At 40.3% G+C, this 12,361-nt stretch overlaps 1 protein-coding gene across 1 annotated transcript in view; it reads left to right on the forward strand.

Annotated features, from left to right (window-relative positions):
* The window catches only part of dclre1a (DNA cross-link repair 1A (PSO2 homolog, S. cerevisiae)), a 48,680-nt gene extending 40,564 nt beyond the window's left edge, over window positions 1-8,116 (forward strand). The window contains exons 8-9 of the mRNA XM_078413469.1: window positions 6,873-7,014; window positions 7,596-8,116. Of these exons, the coding sequence (XP_078269595.1) occupies window positions 6,873-7,014; window positions 7,596-7,768 (315 nt within the window). The 3' untranslated portion in view covers window positions 7,769-8,116. The remainder of the gene's footprint in view (window positions 1-6,872; window positions 7,015-7,595) is intronic.
* The last annotated feature ends 4,245 nt before the right edge of the window (window positions 8,117-12,361 follow it).

Consider the following 12,361-nt stretch of genomic DNA (forward strand, 5'->3'; position numbering starts at 1 on the left):
ATGACTAAATAGTTATTTTAAGGGTAAACTGTAGAATTTGTCCATCTTGCATTGTGACTATAACAGCATATACTTATGTCAGACTTTTAAGGGAGGAAGAGTACTGGGTGGTTGAATGTAAAGGTAATTCGCTGAAGGCCATTCAGACCATAATATCCATGCTATCTAAAAATGCACTTCAGGGAATTCTATTCCTGGCTCTTGTTCCATGGCTCTTCCGTTTATAAATCTTCTATTGTTTATTCATATTTTTTAAACATAATGAGGATTTATACCTTCACCACTCTTCCAGGACACCACAATTTGTTGAGTGAGTTTTATTTTCTGAGCTTCTCTACTCTTTCAACTGATCAACTTAAATCTTTGTTTTCTGATTACTGACCACCCTACTAAGGGAAATGGGTTCATTTAATTAATTAAATTGGAAATGTTTTATTTGAAACTGCCTCTTTTCATAATTATTCAACTATTATTCTTTTTTTCACTGAGCAGCAGCCAACATGGTACTTTCACTTGAATCACAGGAGCATTACTTGCTCAGAGAACCGTGTTAAGACACGGTCCGAAAGACTCACTAAAATTGTCCGTTTAAATCTAGAGGGAGAGATGGATTCAGAAAAATAATCTTACAATTTGGGGTGAGGCAGCCAAAAACAAGGCTATCCTTGATTGAGTCATGATATCTAGGTTTCCTCTAATGACATTTCATGCTCAGTATTTGCTGTTAACCACATGGAAACTATGGAATACTTGGACTAGACTAATATAGTGAGAAATATTTGAGTGCTAAATTAGTGTTGCCTTTTAAATTCTGCACGAAAGGGGACGATTTTCAAAGTGTTTTCTTGCAACATTTGTATTTGTATTGAAGAGGTTAAAAAGTAGAAGCTGGGAATCTTGTCTCATTTGAAACAGTCTTTAGCTGGGCAAAATACTTAAGTTATTTGAATCTCCTCACGTGAGAGAGAACCTTAAATTTTACTAGTCTCTGTGGGATATCCTCCATTTACTTCCTGAGTTTGTTTTCCTGAGATAGTTGATAGTGGCTAATTAAGTTGTTTTAACAAGATAGGATATTTATCCTACTCAGAGGTTTAAAAAAAATGAAGTATTAAATTATTGTTTACAATATAATTGGCATTGCAAAGATGTTTGTTCACGTTAAAAAATCGAAACAATTATCACATGGATTTCTGCTGTAATATATTTAGGTTTTGGAGAACAGAATGCAGTTGTACAACAGGAAAAATTATGTTGATCTCCATGATAATTAATCCAGAAGAAGCATAGAATAGCAGTGTGGCTGATATAAATGTTGATAATATATTTTTTACATTTTTATGGTGTATTTGAATTTTGCTTAAAGTTATGTACCCCTCATTGACTATCAAACTTTGACCACTTTGTAAATGTGTTGTCAGTAGTGTGTTATTTATTCCTACTTAAAAAAAGTTCAGAACTTGTATTTGTATGAATCTAGACAGCATGACCATATTGCCTGCAATTTGAGCATGAGCCATATAAGGTAACAATAATATTTTTAATTATTTAATGAGTCACTTGAAAATATGATAATGTGTTCTTTAAGTGGATATCTTAATAGTTTTTATTTTATCTATAGTTTTTGGAATATTTCTTTTGCATTTTTAATATAGTTGATTCAGTAATTGCAAGTAGTTTGTAGATTTTAGTGTGGAATTGCTCTTTGGTAATCTAGATAATTATGGTGTACCGTACTTTACAAAGTATTGACCTCCCAGTTTTATGGTTATGCACTGATCAGATCAGCTTCCCTAATTAATGGCAGCAAATGTTCGTGGAATATTTCCCCTTTTGGATTTTTAATTAATAAATTTATTTTGATGAGAAACGAACGATACAACACAGTGGCACAGCTAGTAAACCTGCTGTTTCATTGAGCCGGAGACCCAGATTCGATCCCGACGTCAGGTGCTGCTTGTGAGGAGTTTGCATGTGCTCCCACTGCAGGTTTGTAGCTTAATTGGCCTATACGTCACCCCTCGTGTGTGGGCAGTGGATGTGAAAATGGGATAACATAGAACTAATGAGAACGGGTGAACAATGGTGGGCTGAAGGGCCAATTTCTATGCTGTATCTCTAAACTAAATAACACTCTTTATTAATGTTTTGCTGGTGCTTAAAGAGTAGTTTTTACTGAATTAAATAGATGTGGAATCAAGAACACAAATTTAGAAGTCGAGATTTGCAGTTCAGTACAGTGCTGAGAGAGTACTACGGTTTCAAAAATACCAATTTACAGGTCAAACTTTGTGTTAAAGTCCCCCTGGTATTACTTTGAAGTATAGTGTGCAAGTTATCCCAGGGGTCTAAAACAGTGCTTTAGTCAACAAACCTAAAATCAGATTGATCATTATCACTAAACTGTTGATGGAAGTTTGCTATGCACATAAACTCTGCAAAATGCATCGGTGACAATGGTGCTGCAGGAGTTACAGGAAACTCCTTTGGAACATTGAGATTAGGAAAGGTGCTAAAACAATGAAAATCTTTCTGCATATTTGCACCAATTAATAGCCCACTAATAAAGAGGAAATATTCATTTTTTGCCTTTTCTTGGATTTGCAATATTTTGAAAGTGTATTCATTGAGATTTTCAATATAATGTCCAAGTGTACATTTGGATTATCAATAAGGGTGTTATTTTATTTTACAATATTGTACCTTTCTTTGCAATTCGACTAATTGACGTATGCTAAATTTAAAAAAAGTGCTTGTATTTCAATTGTCTTACAGATGTCCTAAATTGCTACAAAGCAATTGAATTCTGAAACTTTAGTTTGTAGAGAGATATGACAGCACTTTCCTCAACAACATGATGAAAGACCAATTAATCTGTTTTGATGGTGTTTGTTGAAAGATTAATGTTGGCCAGAACATCAGAAGAACTTCCTGCTTTTCAAAGAAAAAAGTCGTCCTTTAGAGTATTGTCGGCTGGACCCTGAAGTGGCACACTTGACTGAATTCTGTGGGAAACTATTATAAAACCAGGCCCTGTGTCTGAGCTTTTTCATTGTGATAAAAGGACACTCCAAGAGTGGTTAAACCTGTAATTTCAAATTTAAAGTGAAATATGCTGTTTTCACTTGGTTCTTCCCCCTCCCCCTCCCGTTACACAAACTAGCATGCTTTCTCAAAGAAAAATAAAGGTGGTAAATGAAAAACAAAAAAAAGCTGCAGATGCTGGAAATTTGAGCACAGTACATCTATAAAATAGCGGCTCTGCCCTAGTAGCTGTGGCGTACCTGTGGTCCGTTTGTTCTTTGTGTTTTTTGTTGTTTGTCTTAATTGTAGTGTTTAGATGTGATGTAGTGTTTTTTATGGTTGTGTACTATGTGTGGTGGGGAGGGGGGGGACTGTAAAATTGTCTCTTCCGAACGGAGACGCGACCTTTGTTTTCTGGGTCGTGTCTCCGTTCCCGCTGCGGCCTACCATCGGCCAAACACCTGGAGCTAGTGCCTCCAGCTGGGACCACCTGGGGCTCTGGTTCGCAGAGCCCGCGGACCGGACTTACCATCTGCGGAGTTGGCTGTCTTCGGAGGCTGCGGGAGCGGCTGCGACTCGCCTTCGGAGGCTTTGGCGCGGGCCGCGTGGACGTCGGAAGCTCGCAGCTACCTGGGTGGGGGCTGACATCGGGAGCTCAGCAGCGTCTTCGCCCGCCCCGAATCGTGGGGCTTGGGTCGGCCCGCCGTGGACCTTTCATCGTCCGGCGCGGCCTGAAATAGGCCGCCGGTTTTTCTCTGCTCGGAGGGTGCTTCAATGTCGGGAGCCCTGACCGCCCCGACGTGCAGCGGCAGCGTCTTTGCCCGCCCTGAATCGCGGGGCTTGGGGCGGTCCGCTGCGGACCTTCCACCGTCTGGCGCGGCCTGGAACGTGGCAACTTCAGCAGCCTGACCACGGGAGAAGACGGCAGGGAAGAGAAAAGACGTTCTGGCCTTCCATCACAGTGAGGAGGTGACTGGAGGAGACTCACCGTGATGAATTTTCTTTCTTTTTTTTTTGTGTTGGTTTGTGGTTGTCTGTGTAATTGCTTATTTTATTGCTCTTACTGGGACTGTGGGTGATGAAATCTCATCCAAAAGACTTGTTTTTTGGATGACAATAAAGGTAATTCTGATTCTGAACAGAATCTTCCTTGTTTAATAGCCATGTCGGGATTGTTGAGTGAGCGGAGGCTGTGTTCAAATGAGGTGAGATTGGAGTGGGTAAGGGGAATGGAGAAGTCAAGAAGGTTGATGACAGTTGGAAATAAAAAGGTCCAAAAAACAGGGGTGGCAGGAAAAGTCCAGCAGGAAGAGAAATGTTGGGGACGAACATTGCAAATCAGATGGTTGTTTTGTGGAGCATCTGCATTTAGTTCAGAGGAACAACGAGGTTTGATTGCCAGCCCCTTCAATTCTCTATCTCACTTCCACCTTGACCTCTCTGGCCTGTTGCACTGTTACAATGACACCCAACTGGAGCTTGAGAAACATTTTCCACCTGGGCATGTTGCAGCCTTCCAGACTCTATTGAATTCTCCTTCTTTATGTAACTTGCAATTTCTGTCTCAGACCAAACTGGCCATTTCTGCATGTCTCCCATCTGATTTGTGGCTGTTTTTTGTCCATTTGTATAGCCTGACGCTGAGCATGAACCACAGCCCTGGCTATTAATAACGCATGAAATCTGCTTTTAATTTTACATTAACTCTCTTGGGGTCACTCCATTAGAATTAATGCCTTTAAACACTCTTTCTCCATCTTCTCTGCATCTAAAACTAATGTGTTTTCTATTTCTCCCCGTTCTGCTGAATAGTCTTGTACCTGAAATGTTGGGGAAGTAAAAATATTTGATGCTTCCTGACCTGAGTGTTTTTAACATTTTCTGTTTTTTATGGCTGTGCTGCAGTCAGATTCAAATCTTGCTTTTAGATATTATAGGTTTCATACTATCATGATGTATGAAGGAGTGCACAATAATCAATGAGCTGATAAAGGTCCTAATCATGATGGCTCTGATCAGAGGTTCTGAGGGGAACAGTGAACTTCCATTTGCTCCCAGTTAATCAAATTGCAATTGAAGACCATTTATATTTCTAATAATTTTGGCATCCTTAAAGCAATCATAATTTTTAAACTACTCTGAATATCAGTGAGATTTTAACCTCGGGCCCATAACATTTGACAGTAGGCAAGGCAACATTTAAAAGGATACAAAGTGCTGGAGTAACTCAGCAGGTCAGGCAGGATCTCTGGAGTACATAGAGAAGTGACATTTTGGTGAAATGTCACCTATCCATGTTCTCTAGAGATATTACCTGACCCACTGAGTTTAGTTTGGTTTATTATTGTCATGTGTTGTGTGCTATCCAGTCAGTGAAAAAAGTATCTGATTACAATCAAGCCGTCCGCAGTGTACAGATACAGGATTAAGTAATAAGACGAGGCTTTCATTTCTGTAGCACCTTTCTTCATGTCAGAAAATCCCAAGGCTTCATGCAGTCAATAGAGTCATAGTCACACAACATGTAAACGGGGCTTTCAGACCAACTCGTCCTTGCCAACCAAGATACCCCCTTTAAGCTAATCACATCTCCTGTGTTTGCCCCCTATCCCCTTAAACCTTATCAATTTACATGTCTAAGTAAATGTTGTAATACTTGCCTCAACTTCCTCTGGCAGGTCGTTCCATATACCCATCGCTATCTGAGTGGGGAAAAAAACCCTTGGGTTCCCATTAAATCTTTTCCCTCTCGCCTTAAGCCTGTGTTCCCCGGTTTTCAATTCTCCTATCCTGGATAAATGACTGTGCATTCACCCTATCTATTCTCTGATTTTGTACTCTGTAAGATCACCCCTCAGTCTTCTGCTCTCCAAGGAATAACCTGCCCAACCTTTCCCAATAGCTCAGGCCCTCAAGCCCAGGCAATATCCAGCTTAATGACATCCATCCTATAGCAGGGTGACCAAAATTGAACCTGATAATCCAAATGCTACCTCACCAACATTTATACAACTTTAATACAAATGTTGTACATATGAAGTGTAATCAGTATTGTGATATAAAAATAGTGACCAATTTACTTCCACAAGAAGTGTTTTGATGATTGGATGATCTGCATTATTGTTTTGATTGAGAATGAAATAATGGCCAGTGTACCAGAGATAACTGACTGTCTTTTCTTCAGTAAAATTTCAATAATATGCTCTAACGCTGCAGAAATCCTGGTAGTTGGGCATCTGACTCATGATTGATATTTCTTATGCACTCCTGGAACCAAACAAGGCATTGCTCCCTATTCACCCTTTAATCTTACGAGGGTTCTCGCACACATTTTAAATTTTCTACGGAAAAAATTGTGATTTGTAACATCTTAAAAACAAATTAAACGTGCATTGGGATATCAAGAGGAATAATATGCAAAACTCTAGCAAACCTGATTCTGGTACTGACAAAGTCTTGAGATGCCATTTTACTGTAATTTTCTTTCAGGCCCACTTGAATAAGCAGTCAGGTTCCCAGTAAAGGTATGGGAGCACTGAAACGACTTGCTAAAGTTAGCAGCTTAGATTTTACAATCGGGTGTTTGGAGTGAAGCTTTGAACTACCACGCAGGAAGGCATAAGTTTGTGAACATGCTGTTGCTTGAAATTGTCTTTAGAAAATCAATTTTAACATGCTTTCAACTTTCTAACTTTTTAATTTGCTCTTGATAACGTATGTAAATTAACTTCCTATCAAAAATAGGAATAAATGTGAATAAATTTTTAATTACATTGGACAGGTAATATTTGTTAATGATCAAAATCTGATCGTTTTATCATTTTGTTTCATCTGCTTTTTCTGTTTAGGGTTTACAAGAACATATGAAAAAATTTCCAGGACAGTATGACCAAATTGTAGCATTCAAACCAACTGGATGGACATACTCGCGCCAGAGTGGTCCAGTTCTTAACATCAAGCCTCGTGTCCAAGGAAGGATTGCTATATATGGTTGGTACATTATTAATAAGCCATGTGGAAGTATTCTGTGTTATTTAAGAATTGTGTTTAGTAAAAGTACAGAAGTATAGTTTTCTGTTCAGATACAATTTACTTTTACAATAAGCAACGTACCAAAATATGGAAAATTAGACCCTATTTATGTTTGAATTAAGTAATGGTATAAACAGTTTCAATTTTGTTAAAAATTCTTGTAATTTGTTGTTCAATCTCACTTTCTAAAAAAAATAACTTAATCTATAGTCATGATTTCAGTGAGAAAATAAGCGAGAGTATAGCGAAAAAAACACAATTAAACCATGATAGTTTACACAAGTGTAGGAAAAAAGAAGGGTCTCGACCCGAAACGTCACCCATTCCTTCTCTCCCGAGATGCTGCCTGACCCGCTGAGTTACTCCAGTATTTTGTGTCTACCTTAGTTTACACAAGTGTTCATTGGCACATCAAAAATTATTGAAAATGTTAAGGATATGTTCAAAATAACAATTAATATTTATAGTGGTGTGGGGTTATCTATTATTAGTCCCTTATTAATTTGCTTTTTCGTTTTTGGAATTCCCATTTCTTGTAGGTGTACCTTATAGTGAACACAGCAGCTACCTTGAGATGAAGAGATTTGTACAATGGGTTAAACCAGAAAAAATTATTCCTACAGTTAATAATGGTAGTTGGCAAGAAAGAAATGTGATGGAAAAAATATTTAATGAATGGATGATTGAATCTGTGCAAAAGAATACTGTGTGATAATTAAAAATGTGTTCATGATTTTATAAATGGCCATTTTTGAATTAAGCAGAATATCTTTTCGAAAGATGTTTTGCGATTATTGAATGTATATTGAGATTTAAGAATGTAAATGTAGTAATTATACTGTAATATTTAAAACTAAGATTATTTGGATAAAATATTGACTATATTGAATTGCCTTATGATCTGCTGCATGTGAGTATGTATTATCACAATGTAGGAAGATTTTAGGGTTGTTATTTTGTGAGCAGTTGTACTGCACTTGCATATGAATTATGAAAGCAGACTAGATTTGGTCCAAGTGCTTATTGGTATTATTGACATTTTTTAATGGGATTTGATGATTAAAGACTTGTGACCTTGAACTTGGTTTTTATTTTGACTATTTCAATTACATAGGAATAGGAACCATGAGAAATAGCTTTAGCATTTTTCAGCAAAGGCAAAACCTACACACATGAAGCTGAGATATTTACCACACTGGATGGCCAAGGTCCTCAGCTGATACTCATTATCTCTGCTTTGCTTATACTGTGGAGAAAGACCCGCAGACTGGGGAACTTGGAGCAGTCAATTGATGCGTCTTAAGGGCAATCAGTATTACAGTCGAGGGGGTGCTGAGGATCCTGATGTGTATTGAGCTGGGCAAATCTCCTGGGCCTGATCAGATATATCCGAAGATGCTGTGGAAAGCTATATAGGAAATTATTGGCTGAGATTTGAGTCTTCATTAAATATGGGTGAGGTGCTGAAGACTGAATGGTGGCAAATGTTGTGCCTCGATTTAAGAAGGGCTGCAGGAAAAAAACTTGGGCACTACAGACCAGTGAGTCTAACATCTGTGGTTGGAAATGTTACTAGAGAGTATTCTGAGGGATAAGATATACATGCATTTAGATAGATAATGGCTCAAAAGGCATAGTCGGCACAATTTAGTACATGAGAGATCGTGTCTCATGAATCTGAGTTTTTTTGACGATGTGACGAAAAAGGTGGTTGAGGGCAGAGTTGTAGACATATGGATTTCAGTTAGACATTTGACAAGGTTCTGCATGATCAGCTGTTCTGGAAGGTTAGATCGCACGGGATCCAAGCAGAGAGCTGACTGGATAGAAAATTGTCTTCATGGATAGATGGAGAGGATGATGGTGGAAGGTTGCTTTTCAGACCAGAGGTCTGTGACTAGTAGTGTGCCTCGGGGTTTGGCGCTAGGAGCCCAATGCTGTTTGTCATCTGTATCAACGATTTGGATGAGAATGTACAAGGCATGATTAGCAAGTTTTCAGATGTCACAAAAGTCCGTTTGGCACTTTGGCCTTCAGTCAGAACATTGAGTATAGACTTTAAGAAGTTATGTTTCAATTGTATAAGACATTGGTGAAGCTGTGGCAGTGCCCGGGGGTTAGGCCATTCCCTGGGTCATTCCCCTCGGCACTGAGTGGATAGGGGGGATTAGGCCACTCCCTGGGTCATCCCCCTCGGCACTGAGTGGACAGGGCTGTAGAGGGGTCTGGTGCTACGGGGTTTGCCTGAAGGGGCTAGAGTTTACTCGTGCGGGAGACTGAAGACACTGGATTGCCCGATTTGGGGTGCCACTCGACATCACGTCTGACTGGGGGCCGCAATTCACCTCCGAACTGTGGTCGGCCATGGCTCAGTTAACTGGGGGTTAACCTGCACCACGGCGTACCATCCGCAGGCGAACGGCCTGGTGGAGCGTTTCCACCGCCAGCTCAAGGCTGCCCTGAAGGCCCGGCTCGTTGGCCCGGACTGGGTTGACGCGTTGCCGTGGGTTTTACTGGGCGTCCGCACTTGAAGGACTGTTCAAGGTACTCGAGCGTGGCTCTGCCACCTTTGTTTTGGACATGGGGGGTCGTCCTGAGACTGTCTCTATTTCGCGGCTGAAGCCGGCGCACGTGGACGTTAGCCAGCCGGTCCTACTGGCGCGGCCTCGCCCTCGGGGTCGTCCTGCGTCCCGGCCCTTACCCCCAGCGTCCCCGCGGTTGTCTTCCCCTGGCGGGGTGGTTCCGGTTCCTGCGACCGCCGTGGTGCGCACACGGGCTGGTCGTCTCGTACGTCCCCTGTCCGTTTCGTGCCTCCGGTTCTTTGGGGGGGGGGGTCCTGTGGCGGTGCCCAGGGGCTGAAGAGAGTGGATGTTCTGATGCTGCATTAAAGTCATTGTTAATCCTTACCTGGTGTCTTACCTGATTCCTGCTGCGTCCGGACCCACTACAAAGCCACATTTAGAATATTGTGTTCAGTTTTGGTCACCCTGTTATAGGAAAGACGTTGTTTAGATGGAAAAGTCACAGGAAAAGACGTGTGATGATGTTGCCAGGACTCAAGAGCCTGAGCTATAGGGAGAGGTTGAGTAGGCTAGGACTTTATTCCTTAGAATGTACATGGATAGGTTTATAGGCCAAGCACGGCAGGTGGGAATAGTGTAGATTGGGCATGTTGGTTGGCGTGGGCGAGTGGGGATGAAGGATCAACTTGGAGAGCACGAGATAGGTTGGGATCAGGCTAAGGCAACAACTCGGAATTGGAAAGAGCACGAACTTTACAATCAACAGGCAAAAAGTATAAACAAAACTTCCTGTCTTCCAATGAAGACATTAAAACATTAGCACAAAAGAAATTATATCCACTGCCCACGAAGCCATGAAAAAAATTTAGTTGCTTGCATGTGACAAAAAGTACCCTGGAAGAACACATCAAGGTAATATGTTGGACCGAGAAGGCCTCATTCATTCCACAGACAAATAAATGGATTCTCCAGTTGCTCTTGTTGATTGCCTTGAAAGTAACTTTCTTTTGTACAAATTAGCCAAATTACAAGAAAAGGCAAGAAGCCCTAGACTATCTAATAACCATAAGCTATTAAAAAAAACTGAATGCACTAAATGGTCAACTTCCAGTTAGTTGGTCAATTAAACAAATTAGATTTATAATACGTTTCCACACTCTATGACTATCATCTCTTGCTTATTTTTCATTCTGGCAGCTGCACTTTATACCAAAGTAGTACCTAAACATGAGAAGCTTTTTTTAAAGGATCTTAGAGGAGTATTAGTGTGGGTAATGGATGAAAAGTATGGGGAAAACCCATGACAGGAATTGACAAGATACATAAGAATTTTGAAATCTAGATGTTGGCAAATGAAATTAAACTGAAAAACACTAAACCGGGGTGTGAAGTGCTGAACACAAGTTAATTTACTTTGGACAAGTTGATTATGTAGGTTGGATGATGGAACATTTAGAATAGTCCAAGTATTTTGAAAGCAGTTGACCAGAGGTAGAGGAAGCATTATGCACTGTTACCGGAGGGAAAGCCAGCAATCTTGGTGATGCATTTGTGATCAGCAGCTCGTCGCTGTCAAGCTTGGGGATAGACTGGTTCAGTCTTTTGACAAGATGACGAATGACCCTTAATATTGCAGCAGGCCACCAACATGTTGTATGTTTATTTTTGTGCAATCCACTCTCCACAAATAGATAAAACAGTCACCTAAGAACCAAAATTATAGATTCAGTGGTTCAAACTGTAAAGTAAAATATACAGCCTATCAATTGATAAACTGTCAAGGATCATGATAATCTGAGATTATTATGAATGTTGGCAGTAAGAAGCATACTAAAGAAATAAACAACCCTAAAATACACACAAGATGTGCACTTTATGATATATTCTGATTGCATAGCATTCTTGCACTGTGGTCAAATAATGGTTATAAATCCATGAGCTTTGAGGTCCTGGAAAAATGTTGCTAAGTATTTTGAAAACCAAGATCTTTTTCCCGTTCCATCTTGAGTCCCTTTTATTTTTGATGATACTCAAAAAGAAATCCAGAATAATTGCAGCATTGGTATTATATTTATCCTTAATGAAGCCTTTCAGGCCACACATCTGCTCTGTTACCCTGGTCTGTCCCTGTTGTCCATCTTGTCCCCTGATTCAACTGCTGACACCATCATCTGTGCCAAAACTATTTTGATTAGAGTGAGGCAATTGTTAGGTTCAAGGATGATTAGCTGCCTATGCAGTTTGTGGAACCCAGAATGATGTGGCATTCAGACTCTTGATGGAGCAGGGAGGTTTTCAGGCAACACAGTGGCGCAGGGGTAGAGTTGCTGCCTTGCAGCGCCAGTGTCTTGGGTTCGGTCCTGACTATGGGTGCTGTCTGCACAGTGTTTGTATGTTCTCCCTGTGACCATGTGGGTTTTCTCTTTCTGCTCCCTTTTCCACCTACACTCCAAAGACGTACAGGTTTGTAGGTTAATTGGCTTCTGTTAATTGTAAATTGTCCCAAGTGTGTAAGATAGTGCCAGGGGATGAGGTGATCGCTGGTCGATGCAGACTCTGTGGGTTGAAGGACCTGTTTCCATGCTGTATGTGTAAAGTTAAGTAACTAAAGGCATCATGGTGCTTCTGCGATTTTGTGCAATTGAAAAAAACAACATTTGGTATTTTATTTGTGAATAGTTGTAAGGTGTGTGGGGGAAACTAGGTAAATTGAAACTTGAGTAAACCATGCATGTGACTAATCATTTATCAGATTGAAAATCTACAGGAATAATTGGATTGGT

The sequence above is a fragment of the Rhinoraja longicauda genome, chromosome 16, assembly GCF_053455715.1.
Source record: "Rhinoraja longicauda isolate Sanriku21f chromosome 16, sRhiLon1.1, whole genome shotgun sequence".
Taxonomy (NCBI): domain Eukaryota; kingdom Metazoa; phylum Chordata; class Chondrichthyes; order Rajiformes; family Arhynchobatidae; genus Rhinoraja; species Rhinoraja longicauda.